This window comes from Moschus berezovskii, chromosome 10, assembly GCF_049115385.1.
Source record: "Moschus berezovskii isolate FMDL1 chromosome 10, NW_MosBer_1.0, whole genome shotgun sequence".
Taxonomy (NCBI): domain Eukaryota; kingdom Metazoa; phylum Chordata; class Mammalia; order Artiodactyla; family Moschidae; genus Moschus; species Moschus berezovskii.
The window spans coordinates 102,521,864-102,548,695 of record NC_142469.1 but is presented as its reverse complement, the minus strand read 5'-3'; the positions used below and the strand labels follow the sequence as shown (position 1 = coordinate 102,548,695).

Below are 26,832 nucleotides of genomic sequence, written 5' to 3'. Positions count from 1 at the left end.
TCCGTGTAAGACTTTATTTGTTCTCCTCCTGCCAGTGATCGAGTATCGTCAGTGTGTTTCAACACAATAACAGTCAGCATTTGTACACCAGAAAAAAAAAACATCTGGTGTAAACCAACTCTAAAGTATAAAAATGGGAGAGGGAAATGGACAAGAAAAGGGGGCTTACTGAGTGCCTAACACCCACCACCCTCTGCCTGAAACTCACACCGCATGAGGTACTCTTAGCACACACAGCCCAGGAGGTGCGGTTTACTCCCTCCATATGGCAGATGAAGACAGCAAGCAAGGTGTGGAACAGAGACGTTAGGAGAACTGTCCAGAGTCACACAGCTGTACAGGGGTAGAACCAAATGCAAATCCTGCTGTGTCCAACCGCAATGCCCAGCTCTTCCCACAGCTCACAGACCCTCGGACTCTGTCCCTGCTCATAAATGATCAATGACCACACCCATGAAAATTTGATTTAGGAAGCCACTGGTATCCTAAAACCAATCGTGAGGGCTCCAGCTGGGTTTACCCTTTCCTCCACCACCTACCCCACCTTCTCATGCCATTTCTCCCCTCGGAGGGGCACTCTGCCTTCACCCACAGTCACTCCACCTCCTGCTGTCTTTCCTAGTCGGCTCCTCTCTATGGAAGGAATGGAGTAAGTGAACGATATTCACATTTGTATAACAAAATCTTGGGCCAAAGTAGTGAGGTGGACGTGTTAGTCACTCAGTCGTGTCTGACTGTTTGCGACCCCATGGACTGTAGCCCACCAGGCTCCTCTCACCATGGAATTCTCCAGGCAAGAATACTGGGATGGGTTGCCATTTGCTTCTCTAAGGGATCTTCCCGACCGAGGGATTGAACCTTGGTCTCCCGCATTGTAGGAAGACTCTTTACCATCTGAACCACCAGGGAAGCCCTTGGACCAAAGTAACAACTTTCTAATAGTGACATTTTAGGACTTAGAGAGTTACCTAATGAAGGTCGTTTCTAAAACACAAAGGCCTTTAGGGGATCCTGAAATCATCCCTTAGGGTCAACTGCCTTATAAAATCAGTCTTGAATTTAAGGTTCTCCAAACACCTTAAGCCAAAACCCCTCCCCAACACCACCCCCAACACACACGAATCAGGCCAATTACACACAATACTATGGTGACTTAAGGGACATTATCATTCCCTGGATTCTCATCAACTTTGACCTTTAAAATTGATGTCGGTGCTGATGCTGCCTGGTCAACAGCACCCATGCCTCACTCAGAAAAGTTTGGATGAAAAGAACAGGAAGGACGGGTGAAAGGAAATCTGTGGTCACGCCAGGTCCACTCCTCACTATGTGCCTTAGCTCTGCAGGAATCCATCAAACCAGCCTCTAATTAAGGAAGAACTGTTCTAGGCAGGCGCAGATCAACGTGCATGAACCTGGGCTACTCGACAGGAGACTTATTCTTGGGACTAGAAACACGGTGATGTGTTCTATTCCTGATCGTTTGGTAGGTCTCATGACTTCTTTCCTTAAATGAAATGTAGGAAGTTGAAGCAGGTTTCCAGGTCTGCGGACTGCATTCTGGGTTCTGTGTTTCAGGAGTACCATTCTGGTAGCATAAGGCAGAGACGTGACAGAGTGATTTCTTACTTATTTGTAAGTGTCATAGACCATCCGCACGGTGAGATAAATGAAGCACAGAACCTTCTTGGAACAGTTTGCAGGATTCTCATCTGATTAAGGTAAGGAGGGATATACTCTTTAAAGCCGTGTACCCCATGAACTGCTTCTCCAAAGAGAAAAAGGACAAACCCAAAGTCAACATGGTAGGAATTACATGGCCTGATAGAGGGGACGTTGGGAGGTGACCTCACAAAGCGTGCATGATACACGAGGGCCGTGACAAGCTGTTTTCTCTTCTCCATAGAAGGCAAAATGTGGAAGTGAGTTCAAGCTGCAGCCACCAGGATTTTAGATTAAGTACAAAGAATTTCCTGTCCGTGTCCTTCCCCATCTCCCCCCAGTCAAGGCTGTCTTTGAAGGGAGACAGATGGTAAGGTGCTCAAGACAGAAGCAGCAGCCAGCAGCGTCTGCTATGACTCAAGCAATCGCATACCACAGCAGACTCATTCCACAGTTCATACCAGTAAACCCCATCCAGAGTCAAGAATATTTTACCAGGTACTAAGTGGCAAAATGGTATTTTGATGACATTTCAGATACCTGGTCATTGCCAAGCTAGACATTTCAGTGCTATGGCTCCCCTGAGGCCCCTGTTGGTCTGTTTGAGAATGAAAAATAAGGGACAGTTGGCGCCCAGAGTTCTCACTTTGGTCTAAGCTCCAAACTCCAGCTCTCATTCAAGAGGGCCCTGGAGGCCAATTCGGTTGAAGGGCCAAAGTATGGATCCACATCTGTTCAAGGATGGTTCCAAGATTCCAAGGGCTCCTCCATGTCAATCCTTGGAGAGTCCACAGAGTGGCTTCAAGGGATCCTCCAGGGCTAACAAAAGCCCTCAAGAAGGCTGAGTTCAGAGCTAGGTACCCAGGGTCAGCTTGGTCTGCCCATGTGCAGGGCTCATTGATCACAGTGGACAGGGCACCACCCCCACCTACCCACTCTGGCACATATGTGGGCATCAGATACTGACCACACACTCTGTACTCACGTAAATGACTGATGGATTGACAAAAAGACGCTAAGGTTAGACTAATGAGGTCAGCCAAGAGTCCCCCTGAGGACCAGGAAAATGAAGCAAGTAAGTGGAGACATATGAAGGAATATACACGTTACACAAAGGTACAGTTTAGTTTCTGGCACCGGCTGACAAAAGGGAATTCAGGACCCAGACTGTCCAATATTCTGGAGGTTTTTCTAGGAAGCTAGAAATCCTGGATTGTATGTGAAATTTCTCCATTTTATACTAGCTCAGTCAAGTGTAAAAAAACCACTATGTGAAGAAGAACATATACACCCACATAACCACACACACACACCAGCTGGCCAGACTCAGTCCATTGGCTGCCAGTTGATGACCTCCTCCTTAACTCCGGGAGCAACCATTTATTTGCTGATCCTGACAACTTCCCAATGTCCTGTTTCAATTCCGAGACTCCCGTGGGAGTCTGGGTCCATCCAAAAGAGCTCTAGGTCAAGACGAAGGCTAAAGTCTGGAGAAGAACCAGGACTAACCCAGACCCTGAAGGCTTAAGGTACAGATCTGCTCAAGGACTCATCTCCCACCTCCAAAATTCCCTCTCTCCCCCAAGAGACCCAGTGGCTGTGAAAAAACTGACCTGGGCTCCAAGGAAGTAGAGAAGATCCATCTGGATCTGGGGAGGGGAGTGTAAGGTGTTCCCTATGCTTCAGTTACTCGTACAACCAATAACTTCCATATGCTCAGCTCCAAACTAACCATCCCAGACCAAGTCCCCACTGCCTATTTGAGAGGTGCGTGTGAATTCCAAACTGAACACATTCAAGATTCTTGGTTCAGACACACCACCCATCCTTCAAGGTACAGGTCTAACCACAAAGGCTAGGAAAAAAATACATTTCTAGAAAGAGAGCTCTACCAAGGGCAATTTCTCAGAATAAGAGAAGAAAAGTTCAGAATCCAATAATACAATGAGTCAAGGGTAAGACTGATCCAAAAATGGCACAATTCATGGAGAAATGCTTAAGATTTTGATTCTTTCTGGATCCAAAGTATTGTTTTTGTTTGTTTTGCCTTAAAAAAAAATATCATACAGTTACTTGATTACATTCTCCAGATAAGCAAAAAGAGAAAGGAAGGTAGACGGATGGCAGATGCGAGGGAGAAGTTGTGAAGCCCCCACTGATCCACCTTCATGCTTCCTCTGTATCTGCTCCATCATCGCTTCCCAACTTGATGGACTTTCACCAAACCTGCTACACCAAAGTGTTGGTGCACAAGGTTCAACAAACATCAGAGGAATAAACAAAAACTTTAAGCTGGATTTACAGCCAACCTGCCATCTACAAACAAAACAGTAGCTGACAAACATGCTCAAATTCTTTCATTTCTGTGACAGCACTGGATGGAGCCACCACTCACAGAATCATCATCAACAATGAGGATATATCCCACAGCCGAGGTGGAAAATCCAACTGGTAAAACGTTGAATAGGTAAAACCCAGTATATTCTGAGGTAGTAATACTTACTGAGAGAAATGACTCAGACAATAACAGTTTGATTTGACCTGAAAATCAAATCTGAAAAATCTATTTGGTTCTCGAAACTCACAATATGTACTACACAATTTATAGATCGATGTTAAATAGCCATAGTGGACAATGATGAAAATAGCAAATGATTGGACAGTGATGAAAAAGGACCTATATGTGTCTCCTGAGCTGATAAATAACAAATCTCACATAATTTTTATCTCATCTGATTAAATGTATGCAGGAGCTTCCCCTGGATTTGAAACATGAGGGACAAAAGTGGTCCTTATGACACATCTGAGTTCAATCAATTTAAGAAAGTAGATGTTGTTGTTTAGTTATTAAGTAGTATCTGACTCTTTGAAACCCCACGGACCATAGCCCACCAGGCTCCTCTGTCCATGAGATTTCCCAGGCAAGAATACTGGAGTGGGTTGCCATTTCCTTCTCCAGGGGATCTTCCCAACCCCTGGGATCAAATCCACGTCTCCCACATTGGCAGGTGGATTCCTTACCACTGCGCCACCAGGGAAGACGGGAGTCAGAAAATCAAACTCTCGGGTTTATTACTGATGAAGTTGCCCTGGAGAAGGTGGATCTAGAGTGTGACTACTGTGGAGCTTTCTGTAACCCCTCCCTCTCCAGTTCTAAACCCTCAGTTGGACACAACTGAGCCTGCAGAGTAGATCAGCTCAGGATCACTGCCTCACAAGGGAGGTGAGAGCAGCAAGCCTGGCCTCCACCCAGCACCACTCCCCAACCCCACCATAGCGAAGCAGGAGTGAAGGTGGAAGCAGCCTTCCTGCAAGACGAATTCCAAGAGGAGCCCAATGTGTCTGCCTCCGCTAATCCATAAATGCCTCCGTGTAGAGAAAGGAGAGCCGTGGAGGCTGGGCCGTCACCACTCACCCCTCCCATCAGCTCACGTCCAGCGGGGGAGCGAGCGCAGGGTGAGGAGTGTGAGGAGAGGATAGTGGAAGTTCCCGAGCTCCCCAGGGGCTCGTTCCCTCACCCACTGGTCACGACCATCAGTGTGAGGTCAAGTGTGGCTGCCTCTTCAGAGTGAGGGTCCAGGCCACTTCCCCCTCATTCCGAGCCTCCCCCAGGAATAATCACGCTCCCACCATGTACCCTCCTGGGGTCATAGGTGGGGAGTCCCCCAGGCGCCCCCCCCAAAAGCTCTGAAAAGAAGAAGCCTCATTCTTCAACCAACTCCAAAGCCAAGTTGACCTCTAGCCTGGAAATCCACTTCTGGCCTTTTCTATTTCAATCTCAAATTTTGTCCAACCTCATGGGATCCAAAACAGCCCACAGGATTTAAGCAATGAGATGAAACGACAGCACGGATATACTCTGAAGATATAATACCAAGTTTCAATGTAAGTACCTTCTACCACAAAAGGCCTGGGGAAAGTGTAAAGTCCAAGAGTGAAGGCTTCTCAGCCTCGTGGCTTAAATGAGATGGAAAGAGTTGAAGTCCACACTGCTCTCCTCCCTTTCTTCTTATCCTGTTTAGCCTCAGCCCAAAGAGATTCATTCAAATGCCCAGAGGGAGTCAGGATTCACTCAACTGCCATCTCTGCCATCTTTCACTGGAATTGGTGGTGATTAGGTAGCTCAGTGGGTAAAGAATCCTTCTGCAGTGCAGGAGACACAGAAGATGTGGGTTCGATCCCTTGGTTGGGAAGATCCCCTGGAGAAGGAAATGGCTACCCACTCCAGTATTCTTGCCTGGGAAATCCCATGAACAGAGGAGCCTGGTGGGCTACAGTCCACACGGTCTCAAAGAGTCGGACACAGCTCAGTGACTGAGCACAGACGCACAGCACTTCAGGATTCCCTGGAGTAAAAATAATTGAATCCAAAATCTCTCCAGGGAGACTACATTTCTGTGGAGTTCCAAGACCCTAAAAGAAAAAAATCTCTGCACAGCAGGGAACCAAAATGCACTGTGTGAAAGACACATTATTTTTTCTGCCCAGTGAAGCCTCCCCCAATTCTTCTGGTAACAGACCTCTGTCCCTGTGACCCCAGCCAGCCCCAAAGTCTTCACAGGAAACGTTCTCATTGGAGCCGGACCCTAGCCACTGCCTTAGCCTCTGGCTGGAACTGTGGGTGACCAGCTCTTACTGTCCCGCGGAGAAGAGACCAAAGATAGAAAGAGTCTAGGGCTCCCTCAGACCAGCTCAGCCCTTCCCAATGTGCAGTTTCACAAGCCAATGGATTCTGGGATTTAAATTAGTTCAAGTTGGGCTTTCGCCACTTGCATTCAGAACCTAATGGATTAAGAGCCTATTAATCAAAATCTTCTATGGAAGTCAAAAATAACTTTCTGAAGCTACCCCGGCAGCCAGTACATTTAGTCACAAAAGGCTGCCAGTGGAGACACGCCCAAAGACATGAAGGCAAATACCAGCCAGGAATGGCTGCCATTCTCAGCTAAGAGCTCCCTGCAGCCCACCCAGTCCGGCAGGGGAGGCGGGGGAGTAGGAGGGGACAACCCTGGTTACGGAGAAAACCCCCAAAGGAATGTTAAGAGCTTGTGAAATAAAACGGTCCCTAAAAACCCCAAAATGGTAAAATTATTTCTTAAGTATACCAAGGATTGCTCTTTAATGCACAAAAACCTTCATGTTTATGTAAGTCTCCCTACTGCTTCTTTGTTTGAAATTCAATTCTGACTTTCCACTGGAAACCGCCAAATAGTTCCCAGACTCTGAAATGAAGAAAACACAAATCTCAGTGTAACCATGAACGTTTGACCAAAAATCCCATAGATATGCCAAGAAAGGTTATGATGTACTGAAGTGCAGTGTATCTTGGGGCTTGGGGGAATAAGCAACATGATCTACAAATCTGACTATGATTCTGGGGAAGATTGGAAAAATCCAACAATTATCCATAAGATCCGAAACAGCACAGGAATATCCATCCAGAAATGCAGAAATATCCAGATGGTTGGCAATGTGTGGGCAAAACACCAAAATGACTGAGTTTTAAATAATTTTTCAAATGAATGTTGGAATTCTATTTGCCAAATAGTTATGAACCTTCCCTTCAAAAACAAAAAAAGGAGCAGGGGTGTACATGGTATTTTGTAACTGTGGGAAGTAAAACCAACGCTAGTAAAATTGACAGATGGATGATTGAGCTTTCCACCTGGAAAGCTGGGTCTGGGTGGATGGAGTCTGAGTATTAAAATAATGGCCTGGCTCCTCTTCTGACATTTCACGCTAGGCATGGGGTTCCATTAAAGTGTCCCCACAGTTGGCATGGTTCTTGAGGGAGAGCTGCAATAAAAAGTGAAACCAAACTCTAGGTCATGGAGTCTTTACACTTAAAAACACTCCAGGGAGCTGAAGGAGCTCTGCCAACAGAACCTCTGATCCCCCTTGGGGAACCACACAATGCCGGCCTCCTGCAGAGAGAAGCACCGAGGCAAGCAGATGTCCCAAGTCCCTCAGGAAATCAAGGGCGTCCGAGGATTTCCAGACTTTTTAACCTCAGTTTACGGTCTTCAAAACCCAGTCGACCTCTCCAGGTCCTGGTGACTTACTGGATTCCACCCCATGCCCTCAAATATGGTAAATATGTCCCCTGGTGAGGGTGTAGACGGAGAAGCTAGGAGATTCCAAATGATCCAGACAACTCTTGTGTGTGTGTGAAGCCCCAGGTCAGGTTTCCTAATGACCAGAGGGGCCAGCTGCGTCCTGCTACTCATCTCACCCGTGGCCTCTGCCTAACCTGAGACCCTGGCCCCTTTGAGCATTTTCTAGTATTTTGATAACAACAATGCATCACTTTATTCAGACAAAAAGGCTAAACTCGCATGCATACATGCCACTGTGCTTATAAGGGCACAAGATGGTCACTGCGTACAACTGTAAATCACATTTTTTCTCCATCAGCTCAAAGAAGTCAAATAGTGAAGCCTCCAAATCTCAAAACTCGAGTCACTGGCTAATCCTTAAGTAAGAGTTTGTCTATGTCCTTTTCCATCCCCTCTGGACTGTCAGTGCCACAGGGCATCCATCCCTGTGCAGACGTCCTCCATACTGGACCAGCATCAGAAGGCTTTGTGTCACGGACAGAGCTGATCTTCACACTCAACTTTGGGAAACTATTCCCCTTGGGGGCTGAATGCAAGCTGGTTGTGCTCGAGGCTGCCAGGCACTCCTATGGGCACTTGAGGACTTCTCAGGGGAAGAGCCTGATGTCACATGGGCAGGGCTTTCTCCCTGGTCTCCCAACCTCCCACCCAAGGCCACTTGCACTCTCGAAGCAGCCACAGTCCTCTGATGCTGGTAAACAAGGGCTGTCATTCAAGCACTCTCCCATCACCTCAACGGTTAACAGCTCCCAGTGGACAGAGTTTGCTTAGAATGTTCTAGATTCTCGGTTGTTTGTATTTGGAGGAAAACTGGGGTGAAGAGAGAAAGCCAGAATATTTTGCTAATCTGGTTTAACCTCATTTTATTCCCCTCCATTATCTTCTTTCTTTCTCTCCCTCCCCCTCGCCCCACTACCACCCTGGGCAATATCAACAGAGAAGAAAAACACAAGGTGAAGCAGCAAAGAATTCTGCTTCAAGACAAGTGGCAAAGCTAAAGTCAAATACTCAAGCCCAAAGGGCACTCTTAAAATGAATCTGCCTTTGCCCTCAAGATGTTTTCTGAGATGTTTTAAGTTGAATTTTTCACTAGTCCCACGCAAGCCAAGTTTCCCAGCTAATTAAGAACAGTTTAGCAATCTGCACTTAATTCAGAAACTGCTGCACAGACATTCTGGATTGGGTACCAAGGAACCATGCCCAGCTTCTTCTTCCTCTCTCATGGTCTCCTACAGCAGAGGTGAGGATACAAAATATTCATGACCCTTCAGCTTCCCTTGTATCGAGGGGTGGCCACGTGGTCAATTCAAGCCAATGACCCTTAAGAGGAAGTTACTGCTGCCACTTCCAAGAAAGCATTAAAAAAACAGGTGGGGGATCAAGACCTGCTGTCATGTGCTTTTGCCTTCTATTTCTTCCTCCATCAATCCCGCCTTGGGATGTCAATACGATATTTGGAGATGCAGCAGCCATCTTGCAACATCAATCAAGTGACACGTCTGAGAATGACGACCTGGTCTGCAGTGGCAGAATGAAAATACTGGGTCCCTGTGAGCCTCTCTGCCCCTGAGTTTATTGGTGAGTAAGATAAACGATTCCTTAACCTGTTCAGCCACTGCTCACCAGATATCACGTTATTAGCAGCCCGATTCATTGCTCCTTGATAACATCTTATCTGAGTCCATAAAAACAAGTCACTTTTTTCTCTTAATTTCTAAATGAGAGCTTCTTTGTTTTAACTTTAATTTCTTCCTGTTTGTTGTTTTTAAGGGATCCACTCCAGGAATTTGATTTTCACAATGTCAATGCTTTATTTGTCAGTATGCTTCGGACTTGAGTAAGGACACTGATGCAGCCAGAAATTAGAGTGAACTGAACCAGCAGAGCTGGCAGAACTTGATCATTAGTAGTTAAGGTTTTACAGCCCTTGGCCATTTTATTCAGGAAGCAATGTAAGCAAAAGCTACTGTTTCAAGACAAAAACAAGAATTTTTCCCCACCGAAACCACCAGCTTTCCAGAATGGTTTGATAGTGGTGGTTTAGCTGCTCAGTCATGTCCCCTTACAGAGATGATGCCATACGTGTAATGAAAGCAAAATTTCAGTTGCTCAGTCGTGTCCAACTCTTTGCGACCCTGTGAACTGTAGCCCGCCAGGCTCCTCTGACCATGGGATTTCCCAGGCAAGAATACTGGAGTGGGTTGCCATTTCCTTTTCTAGGGGATCTTCCTGACCCAGGGATCGAACTGACATCTGGAACCAGTGTCCTCTGCATTGTTGGTGGATTCTTTACCACTAAGCCACCAGGGAAGCCCCCAGAATGGTTTAGGGAAATGAAATTGGAGGAATTCCATAGATACACTTATTTATGACAACCATAAGAAAACAAAGGACCCTGAAAAGAAAATACCTAAGTAAGAGAAGGGAATACAGGACTCCTGTCTGCTCTTGACCAGCAGCAGAAACCCAGAAACCAGTACTTTTCAGGTTTTTGTGGGTCTTTTGCACATTCTTCAAATTCAGTTCGCGGCTGAGAAATAGTTTCTTAAAGAATAATCATTGTTTGCTGGTCCAGCTTAAATTCAGCCTACTACAAACTGCTTGACACACCAGCCAAAAAAAACTCCTTGAAAATTCATTCCTTGTCCCAAAATGTGAAAGTCATTGTCTAACTATGTTAAATACTTGGGCATTACTGTGGCTAAAATCACCACTCATCTTACTCAGAGCTCCCTAAAAAACACCCTTAGAAGAGAGGCCAAGAAAATGCTATGGAGAGGAAGGTATAAAACAGGGTGACTGAGGCAGACAGGACCGGAAGCCAGCCACACGGATCTAGTGACAACCCAGATGGCTGAGGATAATCACTTTTTAAAATATATTTTCACATTTAAAATCTTTTAATATTTCAGATAATAGCTTATTGGTTACGAATGGGTTTAGAGGCAAATAAACTAGCAGTGGACTGAAAATATTCACAACACACCCGATAAGCAAAATGTTCAAGTATTGCAATGGGACCATTTGTGAAAAGGGAAAACTAGAGTGAGCAGTAACGGAGAAGAAAGGAAAGACGCGCGTGTTACATGCCTGCGAAGTCCCGCCATTTCATTTACTTCTGCAGAGTACTCCTCAGGTATTTACTGAGTACGTTCTATGTGTCAGATGCTGAGTTACGCACTGGGGATCCACAGGTGCTTAAGAAGAGTTCGTACACGCAGGCTAAGTCGCTTAAGTCATGTCAGAGTCTTTGTAACCCCGTGGACTGTAACCCACCAGGTTCCTCTGTCCACGGCATCTCCCAGGCAAGAACACTGGAGTGGGTTGTCATTTCCTCCCCCTTGATCCCGACTCAGGGATCGCGCCCATGTCTCCTGCTTGGCAGGTGGATTCTTCCCCACTGAGCCACCTGGGAAGCCCACATGAGGCAACTAGAGAAAGCCCACCACGCCACAACAAAGACCCAGCACCACCAAAAACAAAAACGAAAGAACTGAGTCTTAGAGAGTTGAGTGACTTGTTGAGGGCACACAGCTACAAAGTGACAGTGGTCACAGCCAGGCGTCTCTGAAACCACAGACCATGCTCTTCCTACTACGGCTGGTTGCCTCTCAGCCCTGACCACAGCTGCAAGGAGTAAATGGAGGCCTGGAGAGAAATCAGAGCCAAAGGTGCGAGACTGAAAGTCATCAGCGGAAGCTGAATTCACGGGGACACGGGAGCTCACTGCACTGAACGAGCATCTTGTCAGCATCAGGAGGGCCTCATGCTGCTGAGCCCTCATTCCTGGTCCTGGACTTACCCTACTTCCAACCACATGAATGATGCTCCTCCTGAAAGCACCTCTCCTGTCCTCCAGCCCACAATCTGCCTCCTTCCAGGGCACCCTGCTCCTTGGTTTCTCTTCCCCATCACTGGTCTCCTTTCTCAGCTCCTCCCCCTTTTCCAGGACTCAAATGTTCAAGTGCTTCCAAGCCCGCTCTGGATCACCCTCTTCTCTGCGTGCACTTCCGGGGCCTTCTCTAAGTTAGCACATCCAGTCCCAGGATTGAAAACCCCATTCGTGTGCTGATGGTTCCCAAATGGCTTGTCCTCTGAGCACCAGGGTTATTCAACCGTCTACTTAGCATCTCCAGTGGAACCCAAAGAACACTGATGTCTAAAAGACGACTCAAAGTTGTTTTAAATCTAATATATTAGTGATAAAATAGAGAACCAGAATTCAGGTTGCATCGTGGCAGACATGGGTAGAGAGACTTTCAAGAAGCGAATATCCATCAGTGTCAAGTAAAGGCAGACAAGAGCCCATTTTTCTCCATTCATAAATAGGACATGCTCACCCAGTTCAAGTGCTTTCCAGGTGGCGCTGGTGGTAAAGAATCCACCTGCCAATGTAGGAGATGCAAGAGACGCAGGATCAATCCCTGGGTCGGGAAGATCCCCTGGAGTAGGAAATGGCAACCCACTCCAGTATTCTTGCCTGGAAAATTCCACAAGCAGAGGAGCCTGGCGGGCTACAGTCCATGGGGCTGCAAACGGTCAGACACAACTGAGCACAGCTATAGATATTCCCTATTCAAAGCCCCAAACCAAGCAAATATGCCACTGAAGTTTCACTCTGCAAATATTAAACTTAGTTTCTTCCTTTGCTACGGCTACCCTCAAAGGATTGATGTGAGAATAAAATGTGAAAGAAAATCATAAAGCACTAACAATATGAGATATGGGAAGAAGAGCCACAGAATTGATGTCACCGATTTCAACCCAAAAGAAAATGACCTGGCAGGAGTCCCAGCACCTGGGCTCTGGGCCAACGCTCCCTCCTCACAGAGCATCAACAGGCTTTGGGTTTTCACCTTCCTCATTCTGGGGAATTAACTCACAGAATGTACTTACTAGAATTTTTAAATCTTGAGAGTTGAGAGGAAAGCTGGGTCATCTAATCCCATTTCCCCTATTCAGTCTGCCTATCAGTGATGTGTCTAAAATAGTCTTCAATCCTTCCTATGACTAGGTGGTTCTCCCCAGTCAAACCCCAACAGGTTCCCCCACCTTCAAAGGTGCTTACATGGTCAGTCGCTCAGTCATGTCTGACTCTTTGTGACCCTATGGACCATGGGATTCTCCAGGCAAGAACAGTAGAGTGAGTTGCCATTTCCTCCTCCAGGGGAACTTCCCGACTCAGGGATCAAACCCACGTCTCCTGCACTGACAGGCAGATTTTTTAACCACTGAGCCAACTGGGGAGCCCTCCTTCAAAAGTAGACATCTATGAATGTGTCAATGGGGTGACATGGGATTACTAAGCAAGGCACTGCCCCGGGATTCAAGAGACGCAATCACAGATATACACGAAAGGCAGGGGTGTTCAGTCTCCTGAGGGCAGCACCCGACCGGCATCTGAGAAGAGGAATAAGCGCATCCAACGTGAAAGATCAGTTGAGTGCGACTGACAATACACATTATCAAGGGTCAGAAAGTCCTCCCCAGGCTAGGATGACCGGAGAACAAAGTGTGGCCTCAGTGCTCCCATGAGCGGAGCACTGGCCACTGCTTTCCACAACTTGAATTCTAAGAGGACATTTAATCTCTTAAATGTTTGGCCACCTGATGCAAAGAACTGACTCATTTGAAAAGCCCCTGATGCTGGGAAAGATTGAAGGCAGGAGGAAAAGGGGACGACAGAGGATGAGATGGCTGGATGGCATCACCGACCAGATGGACATTGAGTATCAATGAACTCAATGAGTCGGCGATGGACAAGGAGGCCTGGCGTGCTGCTGTCCATGGGGTCACAAACAGTTGGACACAACTGAGCGATTGAACTGAACTGAATCTCTTAAAACTCTCATCCAGTCTGCTCTTTATCCCTCAGAATGCTCCTGAGTTGTTCCCTGCAGCGAAAACTCATTACAACTTCAGAGCATCAGTGGACCTGTGGAACTCACCCCAGAGACTTCTCACGGGATCTCTTAGACACAAGAGAGACACACAACACACTCAGACAATAGCCGTGTCTCATCTCCCAGAGGTCTTCCTTCCTGGGTGTTAGAGTCAAAGTGTCATGAAAACTGTAAGACAGGATCAGCCCAGGTCTCAGGCAGGGAGCGTCGTATTCTCCATCCCTCTTTTCTCTGCCCTTTCACTGTGGTGAAACATACATAGGTACGTTTGTGGATTCTGAGAGTTATTCAACATAAGCAGATGCTTCAACCATCCCAGTCTATTAGAAAATAATCAAAAGAAATTGTTGGGTAGGGTAGTGAAGTGAAGTCAAAGTCGCTCAGTCATGTCCAACTTTCTGCGACCCCATGGACTATACAGTCCATGGAATTCTCCAGGACAGAATACTGGAGTGGGTAGCCTTTCCCTTCTCCAGGGGATCTTCCCAACCCAGGGATCGAACCCAGGTCTCCTGCACTGAAGGCAGATTCTTTACCAGCTGAGCCACCAGGGAAGCCTGTAGAAAATGGTATTAAAAGCAGCAGGGCCGGGGGGTGGTTACAGCAGAAAGAGAACATGGTAGCTTTCCATGACACAATGAATGTCAGGGAATCAGACACTCTGGGAAAGCCAAGCTGCCACCTAGACATCTCCACTAAGGAACACAAACTAGATAAAAGATAGTCACACATCCCAACTTTTACTACACAGGAAAATAATGCAGGCTGCATCAACTTCGGAGTGCACTCACCAGGCCAAAGTCCTGGGACAAATTTGGTGGTTCCCCTTGTCAACCTTCCCTGGTGGCTCAGATGGTAAAGCGTCTGCCAGCAATGTGGGAGACCCAGGTTCGATCCCTGGGTTGGGAAGATCCCCTGGAGAAGGAAATGGCAACCCATTCCAGTACCCTTGCCTGGAAAATCCCATGGACAGAGGAGCCTGGTAGGCTACAGTCCATGGGGTTACAAACAGTACAACACAACTGAGTGACTTCACTCATTTGTCAATCTTACAATTCTAGGTACATCGGTGTAAAAATATTCAGAACTTAACACTCTCTGGCAGGTGGAAGTTGTTAGAAAGTACTGGATGATCTTATATTGCTACTGATCACATTTGATGCCATTATTTATTGTTACATGAATTCTAGCTCCTTTAATAAGTCTTTATAGCCTGTGCCTTAGAACCAAGCAGAGTTACTTGCCCATAGGAGACCTGAGTGAGGGAGTGTAAGTCACTCAGTCGTGTCCAATTCTTTGCAACCCCATGGACTGTAGCCCACCAGGCTCCTCTGTCCATGGAATTCTCCAGGCAAGAATACTGGAGTGGGTTGCCATTTCCTTCTCAGGGGACTTCCCTGAGTTAACTATTTAATCACTTACTTTATGAATGGAGGCTGTAGCCAGGCTGGATCTATGAATGCGGCTCACTGAATGTGTGTAGGTGTTTGAAGCTCTGGGTTGACAGTTCAGCACACAATGCAACACAGTGACTCGTGTCTGCCCACATCTCAACTCTGGGCCAGTGTTGGAGGCTGTGTGAATTCTTTCACCTACTGAAAAGGAATCGTGTTGGTATGTAGGCATACCACATGTCGTGGGTTGAACTGTGTTCTCCAGAAAGCTATGTTGGGTCCTAACGCCCAGGACCTGTGGATGGGATTTAGAAACAGGCATTTGCAGATGTAATCACATTAAGATGAAAGCATGCTTGAGTAGGGTTGGTCTTGATTCCATATGATCAATATCCTCATAAGACGGTACACAGGGAGGATGCCACACGACAGGAGAAACAGATGGAGTGACGCGTCCACAAGCCAGGAAACACCAAGGATTCTGGAAACCTCCAGAAGCTAAGAAAAGGAAGGATTCTTCCCTAGAGCCTTCAGGAAGAGTACCAACTTGCCCTGCAGATCTCAGATTTCCAGTCTCCAGACCTATGGAAGCATAAACTTCTGTTGTTTAAAGGGCCACACAGATTGTGGCCCTTTGTCCCGGCAGCCCCAGGAAATGAGTGCATCTACCATGTAAAAGACCCTGATGCTAGGAAAGATTGAAGGCAGGAGGAGAAGGGCACGACAGATGAGATGGCTGGATGTCATCACCAAATCAACAAACATGAGTCTGAGCAAGCTCCAGGAGATGGTGAAAGGCGGGGAAGCCTGGCAGGCTGCAGTCCATGAGCTCGCGAAGAATTGGGCACCACTTAGTGACTAAACAACAACAGCCATGTAAATAAAATTCTTCCCTCTCACCGCAGGTGGGACTTCCATCACAAGCCAACACTCCTCAAACCCACGTCTGACTCCACCGGTTCAGGTAAGAGGGACACATGCGCCTACCCCACACCCACCAACCCTACACACCAAGCTGGCGTCAGGTCAACACACACAAAAAGTAGAAGCAGTGACAGACTGTATTTACTTGGACTCCAAAATCACTGCGGATGGTGACTGCAGCCATGGAATTCAAAGACACTTGCTCCTTGAAAGAAAAGCTATGACCAATCTAGACAGCATATTAAAAAGCAGAGACATCACTTTGCTGACAAAGGTCCATAGCGTCAAAGCTATGGTTTTCCCAGTAGTCATGTACCGATGTGAGAGTTGAACTATAAAAAAGGCTGAGCACTGAAGAATGGATGCTTTCGAACTGTGGTGTTGGAGAAGACTCCTGAGAGTCCCTGTTGACAGCAAGGAGATCAAACCAGTCAATCCTAAAGGAAATCAATCCTGAATATTCACTGGAAGGACTAGGAAATGAGTATACCTACCATGTAAAAACTTCCCTGGTAGCTCAGACGGTAAAGCGTCTGCCTACAATGCGGGAGACCCGGGTTCAATCCCTGGGTCGGGAAGATCTCCTGGAGAAGGCAATGGCAACCCACTCCAGTATTCTTGCCTGGAAAATCCCATGGACAGAGGAGCCTGGTGGTCCAAGGGGTCACAAAGAGTCGGACATGACTGAGAGACTTCACCATGTAAAAGACCCTGATGCTGGGAAATATTAAAGGCAGGAGGAGATGGGGCGTCAGAGGATGAGATGGTTGGATGGCATCACCAACTCAATGGATATGAGTTTGAGCAAAGTATGGGAGATGGTGAAGGACAGGGAAGCCAGATGTGCAGTACTCCATGGGGTTGCAGAGTCGGACACGACCTAGCGACTGAACAACAAATAACAAATGTCGTATGTAATTAATACCAAAGAAAGCACATCCAATCATTCAGTGAATATTCACTAAGCACCCACTATTTCCAGGCAGCATTCCGGGCAATGGGGAGACTTCAGTGAAGAAAACTGACCTAACATCATGTGATCACGGAGCTTTGGTTCCAGAGGAGGAAGACAGGCAATTACCATCACACATGTGATATACACACACTCTCAGGTAGAGACAGAGGTTGTGGAGAAAAATAAAGCTGGGATAAGAAGCAGTGTGGGGTAGGGGTAAGATTACATTGTTAAATGGCGGGGAGTGGTCAGGTGAGACGGCGTGAGAAGAAGATATCCCATAAAGAACCTGAAGACGATGAGGGATATCCCATATGTGTTTAAGGACAGTTGTTCAGGCCAATGGAACAGCAAGTGCAAAGGCCCTGGGGCTGGGAGGTGCCTAGCACACAAGGAACCAGCAAGCAGGCCCAGGGATGGATGCTGAAGGTGAAGGAGGGCCTGGTGTGGAAGATGATTATGTGTAGCCTCGAAAACTTGCTTGGTGTTGGTTTTCTATCTGAGAGAGACAGAAGGTTATGTGACTTCATGCATCATGAGAACCACTGTGCTGGGGGTTTGAAAACAGAGTGTAGGGGGAGAGGGCAGGAGCAGGGGAACCAGTGAGAAGGTTACTGCAGTGATCCGGGTACAATGGTGTGGACCAGGGTGGGCGTGGTACTTCCCTGCCACGCCAGATTCCTCACCGGAATATATAAGGACACAGAAAATACAGGCAAACTAACTGCTGTGATCTCAAGCAGAAAGGGCTAACACATATACTTTTTAAAAACAGGCTTTTGCCAATCTCAAAAGGTTATATATACAAGTCCATTGATATGCTATGACTTGTTTTTTGGTCATGCCATAAGGGATCTTAGTTCCCCAACAAGGGATTAGACCCCCTCCAGAACTCCCTGCAGTGGAAGCGTGGAGCCTTCATCACTGGACTGCCAGGAAAGTCCCTGATATGACATTCTTGAAACGACAAAATTACAAAGATGGAGAATGGATTGGTGGCTGCCAAGAAGGAGGGAAAGAAGGGATGTGGGCGTGGCTGCCAAAGAGGAGTGGGCGGGGTCTTTCTGATGGAACGTTCTGTATCTCCACCGCGGTGGTTGCACAGGCTACACGTGTGATGAAATTACACACACACGCACAAGCACATGACACTGGTGCACGCTGGATAAAGTCGACACATGGCACCAGCATCAGCTGCCCACCCAGGGCAGTGTGCTGCGGCCCTGCAAGATGTTACCTGGGGGGAGAAACCGGAGGATGGTCACCGGCTCTCTGCATTCCTTCTTACAATTGCAAAGGGAATCTACAACTCCCTGAAAATAAAAGCTTCCAAAAACCATTAAAGAGAATCTTTTACATGATAATGTCGTCCAAAGCCCTATTGTAATCTGCCATAAAGCACAAGAAAGACAAACAGAAGGGATGAAGCATAGATTGCATACAAGATATTGGTTTATGAAACACAGGTGAAACCCACAGCTTGTATTAACTATACACCATGAGTGAACAGGAAGATTGTGAGAAAAATGTGGACTTCACAAGATTTATCAAGAATAACAAGTTATTTCCCTTTAAAACATGCTGCAGATGGAACATAAGATGGAACAAGAGGAGCACTTAGGAATAGATAAGGATGGAAAGTCATTAGGTATGAACATGCAATCTCTGAACTGACAGTCACCCCCTAAATCAACCACCCATTGGTGACACCGGGTACAGTCCCATTCAGCTCTGACATTTCTGTCTAGGGAAACAATCCCTTAAAGCTTTCTTTAAACGGACCCACAGCAAGCAAAATAAGCTCCTCCACCCTTTTCAGCCTCACACCCCCACGCTGCACCCACCCACCCCCGCCCCAGCTTCAGTGGGACAGGCTCACCTCTGCTCTCCATGTGCTAGGTGGAAGCCGCAGGCGACAACCACACATCCAGGCCATCACCAGGGCGGACAGGCTGAGCTTTCTTGGCAGAGGATTTTATTTTCATAAAACTCTACAAGGATGAGGTGGTACTGCCCTCAGGAGATGGTGCTGGCCGCTTTCCCCTCTGTTGCCCCAGAGAACCCGTCAGTGTTAACAGGCACCCTGGCCTGGTTCAGATGGCAGTTCGCGGGGCCCACGCGCCCCAGCCACCCTCACCTGACCTGACCTGGGCTGAAGTTGTTCCTCTAAGCTCCAAGGAAACAATACATGCCCCCTCAGCTCTCTGGCCTCTTTGGCCCTGCCCAGCCCTGGGCAGTCCAGCTGTGGTGAGTGTTGGTGGGACTGCATGGGCAGACAAACATGGAGTCATCTCAAATTAGGAGCCGTGGTTGCACAGCTGTTTGGATTGCTTATCATGCTGCTAACTGGTTCCAGCCATGGCATGGGGGTGCAGGGACCCACTGTCCACCCTTTTCCCACAAGCCACACAGGTGCATCCGCAATCCATGTTTTCTGGCTTGGACCAACCATCTGGCCACATAAAACGACCTTCTAACCCTGAAATGTATCTTTAAAAGCAAAGACATTACTTTGCCAACAAAGGTCTGTCTAATGAAAGCTACGGTGTTTCCAGTGGTCATGTATGGATGTGAGAGTTGGACTATAAAGAAAGCTGAGTGCCAAAGAATTGATGTTTTTGAACTATGGTGTTGGAGAAGACTACTGAGAGTCCCTTGGACTGCAAGGAGATCCAACCAGCCAATCCTAAAGGAAATCAGTCCTGAATATTCATTGGAAGGACTGCTGCTGAAGCTGAAACTCTGATACTTTGGCCACCTGGTGCAAAGAACCGACTCATTGGAAAAGACCCTGATACTGAGAAAAATTGAAGGCAGGAGGAGAAGGGGATGACAGAGGATGAGATGGTTGGATGGCATCACTGACTCAATGGATGTGAGTTGGAGCAAGCTACAGGAGTTGGTGATGGACAGGGAGGCTTGGCGTGCTGCGGTCCATGGGATCGCAAAGAGTCGGACATGACTGAGCGACTGAACTGAACTGAACTGAACTATTTCGGTGCACTTATTAAACCCATCTGAGGATTTGCATCAGTCTCCCTGGATACAAAAAGAATCCACAGAGCATGAAGGGGGTGGATATTGAGAGAGACAGTTTCACTAAAACTCACTCAAAACTGAGTTCCAGCACCCAGAAGACAGGCACCACCCCTCGGCTTCCCGGGTCCTCACTCATCCTCCAGCTGCTGCAGCTCTGGCTGGAACCTGCAGATTCCAGGGGTACCCCAGCAGCTAAAAAGGGCTGCTGACCTCAGCTTTAGGTGTAGGCTTCAAGTTCTTTCTCACCAGCAGTCAGGTGAAAATTGCTAACTTGCAGGCATCACAATGAGTGATGTGTCCTTCCTAGCTTAGTATCTGAAGCAAGCTCCAGTGAGTAGCAGAAATGGGAAAAAAAAAAAAAAGGCAAAACACCAAGGGAAAACCAAAGCAGGTAACTGAACGTGTGTTCTAAAAGCCCCCCAACCACTGGGGCCGCAACGCGAGGGGCCCGCGGGCAGCGCCGCGCGGCGGGAAGGCCCGGAGCGCCCTCTAAGGGCCGTGGGCCGCAAACACTGCCGAGCGCCAGGCCTGGAGCCCAAGACGGAAGAAACTGGGAGAAAAAAAATGTGCCTTCCACATGACGTCACCTAATACTCAGGGCCACAAAAATTCCTCATTCAGAATTTCCAAATTTTAACCATCTGATCCATACTGGAGAACCTTCCTTAATAAGATGACAATAGTAACACAATTCCCCCAATTAAATTAAATCCCTCTTCTTTGTAACTAAGACAAGGATAAAAAATAAATATAAAAATATATATACAGAAAAAATAAAATATATATATAAAAAATAAAAGATTTCAAAAAAAGGAAAAAACAAGTATAACATCTTAGAAGGAAAAAGGGTGTTTGCCATGTGTTTAACCACTATCTCCCTGATTCCAAATGCTCTCATGTATGTCTGTTAAAATAATGAAATATCTATCCCCACCCCCCAGTTACCCAGCCCTCCCCAAAGGCAGCCAAGTTTTCAATTTCAGGTGTATCTTAACATAAATATTCTATGGCTAAACATCTGATTACATATACATATATATTCTTTTCTCTCCTTTATCTTTATATATTTAAATACTCACCCCCATATTTTCTAACTGAAATGAAAGCCTCTGATAAGAAGTTTTATTGTAACTCAAGAAACTCCTAAATTCCAAAGGGACCAATGAAAAGGATCTGCTTCTTATCAGCAAAGTCATGGAGACTTTCCTGAAATATTTGCATCTAATCACCTCCCCCAACTCTCACCCCATGCAGGAGGAGAATAATGCCCCCCAAAATGTGCATGTCCTAATCCCCAGAACCTGTGAGTGCGTGACCTCACACAGCAAAATCAACTTACATGTGATTAAGTTAAGGACCATCCAGTGTAATCACAAGGGTCTTTATGAGCGAAAGAGGGAGCATGAAGGTCAAAGAAGGTGATGCATGGATGGAAGCAGGGTGAGGTCATTGCTGGAGAGGCCACCAGCTGAGGATCTCAGCACCTCCAGAAGCTGGAGAGGGCGAAAACTGGATCCTCCCTCAAGCCCGGAGAAGCAACACAACCCCTGGTTGTATCCCAGTGAGGCCCATTTCAGACTTCTAACCTCCAGAACTATAACAAATGTGCATTATTTAAAGCCACTAAGTTTCAGAGAAGGCAATGGCAACCCACTCCAGTCCTCTTGCCTAGAGAATCCCATGGACAGAGGAGCCTGATAGGCTATAGTCCATGGGGTCGCTAAGAGTTGGACACAACTGAGTGACTTCACTTTCACTTTTCACTTTCATGCATTGGAGAAGGAAATGGCAACCCACTCCAGTATTCTTGCCTGGAGAATCCCAGGAACAGAGGAGCCTGTTGGGTTGCCATCTATGGGGTCGCACAGAGTCGGACACGCCTGATGCGATTTTGCAGCAGCAGCAGCAAGTTTGTGGCAATTTGTTACAGCAGCAAAAGGAAACTAATTACACCCCTCCGCTCCTCATCTCCAACCAGGCCAGTTTTCAGGGAACAGGCCCTTTGGTCTTAAACAGAGCTAGGGACAGTCTTGGTAAGATGGTATCCTGGAGCTGACCAGTGATAACTTTTCAGGGACACAAGTTACCTCTCTGCAATTCTATCACAACCTCTAAACACTACTAATGAATTCTGTGCTCAGTTGACAAAAGTTTTTTCATCCGAGGGGAGGGAATCCAATGCACAAGATAAAAAGAAAGGGGAAGCTCACATCTCCTTCCAGAGGACACAGAGGAGGGACACCCTCAGAGCTGCAGGGAGCCAGGTCACAGGGGAGCCTAGGAGGGCTTCCAGGGGCAGAGGAATCTTTCCAGGAGCTCACCCCTCCTTCCAGAGGACAGAGGAGGAGGGACACCCTCGGAGCTGCGTGGAGCCTGGGTCCCAGGAGAGCCTATGAGGGCTTCTAGGGGCAGAAGGACTCTTTCCATTCACTTGGTCTAACGGGGACTGACTAACTGGCCTGAGGTCACAGAGCAGGTGAAGGGCGACAGCACGGAGACAAACCCATGCACCTGGATTTGAACCTACTTCCTTTCCACACACCAGCTGTCATCAAACTTCCTGTTCTCAGACTCTTTTCTATGCTTAAATTAACGACCATCTCACAGAGGTTATGTTTATGTCTACTTACTAGAAATTAAATCTTGGAAGAGGTTAATCTACATACCTATTAATTCATGTTGAAATAGCAATAGTAAACCATTACAAGCCATCATAACAAACTGGATTTTATAATAAACTGTCTTCCAAAATAAAAAAGAAATAATGAGAAGAATGGCATTTTTGGCATTTTGGCAAATTTCTTTCACGGAAGACAGCAGGATCTCCTATCAAACTGCAACCTATTGCAGTATATTGTTTTCACTGGAGTCCTCCAAAAACATCAGGCCTCATACAGATATTGGAAAAGTATTTCAATAGCCTTACAGATAATTTTGGAAAGTCTTTGATACTACACCAAAACTCATCAAGTAGCAGTTCCTTCAAGGTTAGTTGCAGTGTACAATCTGAAACCATATAAAGAATTTCTCACATTTCGTTACATTAAAAATCCACTGGGCTATTCTGAACTTCGATGAATCTTTTAGCCAGGCAAGGTTTTGTAACACTGTGCATCAGTCACCTGGATTTACCAGTTCCCTTGGCTATGCAGAGCCTCTAAACATTGATACACTTTATAACACAGTATTCAAAAATCATTTCTATCAGCACCTATCTTGTTAGAAAACTGTTTAACTAGTGGGACACTTTTAAGCTTAGGATGATGGCGGTGACTTGGCAAAATTCTAATTTTCACTTGACAGCTCAAATTTTCTCACTGGCAAGACACTCGAGCAGTTATTTTACCAGAAGAAGCAGCCCACCTTTGTTCATTTTTTGAGACGTCTGCCAAATACCCAAGTCAAAATAACTGGCTTGTTCGCAGCTGTGGTGGTGTTTCGTGGAAAAAAAGCAGCTAGTTCAGCTCACACCTCACACTATCACACAACTGCTTTCCTGCACAATTACCAATGAGCTTCCCTAGTAGCTCAGCCAGTAAAGAATCCACCTGCAGTGCAGGAGATCTGGGTTCGATCCCTGGTCGGGAAGATCCCCTGGAGAAGGGAATGGCAACTCACTCCAGTATTCTTGCCTGGAAAACCCCATGGGCAGAAGAGCCTGGCGGGCTACAGTCCATGGGGCTGAAAAGAGTCAGACGTGAGTGAGCGACGAACACTTCCACTTCACTGATGAACGCGGGCTGTCAGAAGTCCTAATCATGCAGTTCCCATTTCTTCACACAGCATATTAAAAAGACATGCATACAAGGGTAGAGATTTGGCAAAATCTATCATTTTTACTCTTGCACCAAGGACATTCTTCATTGAAACTAGCATATCCTTCCTTCAAAAGTCTGAAAGATGCAGTGACCCTGAGTTCATGAGGGCACCGATGCCAAGATTCACCCTAAAGCGCCACCAGTTTTCCCACCTTAAAGCACCACCAGTTTTCCCACCAAACTTTTGTACTGTCTCCACAGATACAACACTGTGAAAAAGGCAAATAGTATCTTAGTATTTCTTTGAAAATCGCTTTGACCTTGAGGATTCCCTGAGTCTTTAAGCTTTAAAGAAAAATAAATCACCCCAAACCACCCTAAGATTACCACTATCAATATATGACAGTGTGTTTGTGTGTGTGTGTGTGTGTGTGTTTGCATGTTTTCTAGAAAGCTATCTTATCAGGCTGACAAGTGCAATCATAATTTTAATGGTTGGGTTGCATTTTATTGTAGAGAGGGCAGAGGGGGTGAAAGGCATCACTTGCTTACTTCGTTTTACATTTGAATTGACCATCAAGATGAAGGGTTTATTCAGGTCTCCAGCATGCCCTACAAATCATCTGTGCTTTAAAGAAAGTTCCTCTGAGCCGCGGTGGGTCCACCACTAGGAATCTGTCTCTGGGGGATTTCATTACAGGGATTCTGGTCCCAAAGTTCTGGGGACTAGGAGAGGCTCTGACTCAAGAAGCTTGCTAAGCCTATGCTTCGGTTGAGCCAGAGAGGAAGCAGTGTGTCCACAGCCCTGCTGTAACACCCAGAGTACAAGTCTGGGGCAGTGACTGTAGCTATTACAGCAAGACAGACAGGAAGCCTTCCAGAGAAGCAGATGAAATACATTTTGTGACCCCGATTTCTTCCCCAGCATGGGGGCGCTCTCGGCAGTTTACATCTGTTGCTTTCCTTCTATCATTTAAAGGCAGTGAATACGCATTTCAAAATACGCTAGTCCTCCTTTGTCTGCTTCTAGTCTGGTCATCATTTTCCTGCAAATCCCACGTCAACAGAGTGGAGAGAAGTGCCAGCAAGCGTTCCAGCTCCGACATTCCACAGCTCAGTGATTTACAGAGCAGAAGGCAGAGAAGCAGCACGGAACACAGCTGGGTCCCGGGAGCGATTACAAGCCACCCGGACCTCAGACCCACTCAAACATAACCCATCAAGCAGGTGGCAGAGCAGTCTAGCAGGTCCAAGGCTGTAAAATGCCAGCAGGGCACGGGCTCCAGCTTCAGTCTCCTTTCTGATACAAAAACTCTTTCAACATTCAGAGAATTTAATTTAGAGGGGGGGAAAAAAGCCATGGGTTGTAGGTGGCGGGGGCGGGGGTGTTGAAAGGCTTTAAAATAGTCTTATTATTGATAAAATACTATAAAAAATATTCTGATAATGCTTTCCTATAAGTAGCTAACAGAGAGGAAATAAACCCACAGCTGGAACCGCCTTTTATGAACAAGTGGCATCTCAGTACTTGGCGTAATCCTGAAGCAAGCGTTACACATGAGGCACCCACCAAAAAGAGTCACCAAGCAGTGTGGCCCTTTCCCCCTTTCACTTGTAGTAAGAGGGCAATCGAGACACGAAATAGTCTCACAAAGCAAGTAGCCCTCCTTGGAATCGCGTCTGAATTTTTTATAACCCAGCTGGGAGTGAACAGTATCAACAAAAATGTCCATTTCTTGGATTCCTACAAACCGATGCCATAAATAAAAGCCATGCAGTGTCGTGTGAAAGTGCCTGCACAGGAGGTGGAAACAAAGGCCACCAACGGCTTGGGGATGAAAACCCTTGTCTCTCTCTGCGGGAAACCTACGAGAAATGTGAACACAGCGCGCTGGCGTTTTCAGAAAAGCAGTTGCTCACATTTCAGCCCCCGAGGAAAGCATCCACCCGGTGTCCAGCCTCGGCCTTAGGGGAAGGGTGAGGTCCTCCCGAACCGACTCCCGGCTTCCCCTCTCTCCTCTCAAGACAGAAGTCCTCTCCCAGCTCCAAAGTTCCCACCGAGATGCACCCTAAGAGCCGGGCTTCTCCTCGGGCACCGAGGTACCCGACCGCCCCGCGGCGGCTCACGGCTCTCCCCGCGCGCTCATGGACGTGTCCTGCCTGTCCGCCTCCCTCTGGTCTCCCGGGAACCATCCACCACACACCAGGCATCCGTGCCTCGGGGCAGGTGAACAGGAGGAAAAGAAGGATGCCCCGGGGGGAAATTGTAGGCGAAGAAAAGCATCGCCCCCACTCCCACCGCAGCGCAGAAAGGTCATTTTTCCTTTCTTCCCGCGCCCCCCAGCTTTCCTTTGCCTGAATGTTCCTGGGATGTCGAATTCCGGGCATTCGACGGCAAAGTTGAAACCTAGGAAGCTGAGGTCCCCTGCGTCTAACCGTGTCCCTGCGCTCGCCTCCCGCGCGTGAGGCACCGAATACCGGGACCCGTCGTCCCCAGTCGCCCCTCCGCGCCGGGACTCGCTAGCGATGAGGACGCACAGGTTAGGGACCCGACATGCAGCCAGTACAGAGCAGGGAGGGTGGCGGTGCCCGGAGCGACAGGCGGTCGAGGGGCGCACGGAAATTGGACAGAGGGGCGCGAAGAGCCCGGCGGCCGAGCCCGGGACTGCGCGTACCTGGAGCAGCCCCCGCCGGGGAGACGACGGGCAGCAGCACGGCCAGGAGCAGCAACGCCGCCCAGGGCAGCGGGCGCCGCGCGCGCGGGGACGCCCCGACCTCGGGGGCCATCGCGAGCCCCGGGGTGCGCGGCCGACTGGGCCGGGCGGCGGGCAGGCGGGCGGGCGCTGGCCCGAGAGTCCGGGAGCGCCGAGGGGCTGCCGTCGGGTCCCCGCCGTCGGTGTGCGTCTGAGCGCTCTGCGCCGCGCCCGCGCGCCCCTGGCCCCGCGCCGAGAGCTCCCGGCCCCGCGCCCCGGCCGCCGCGCTCCGCACTGAGGCCTCCGGCCGCCGGCCGCGCCTTTTAGCCGCGCGCGGGCTCCCCCTGCCGGCGCGAGGGCCGCGGGGGTGGCGGCCCGAGGCGGGCGG

The 26,832-nt window shown here is 47.8% G+C and overlaps 1 protein-coding gene across 1 annotated transcript in view; it reads right to left on the bottom strand.

Annotated features, from left to right (window-relative positions):
- The window catches only part of FNDC1 (fibronectin type III domain containing 1), a 109,107-nt gene extending 82,383 nt beyond the window's left edge, over positions 1-26,724 (bottom strand). The window contains exon 1 of the mRNA XM_055433027.2: positions 26,427-26,724. Coding sequence (XP_055289002.2) covers positions 26,427-26,538 — 112 coding nt within the window. The 5' untranslated portion in view covers positions 26,539-26,724. The remainder of the gene's footprint in view (positions 1-26,426) is intronic.
- Positions 26,725-26,832: the final 108 nt, after the last annotated feature.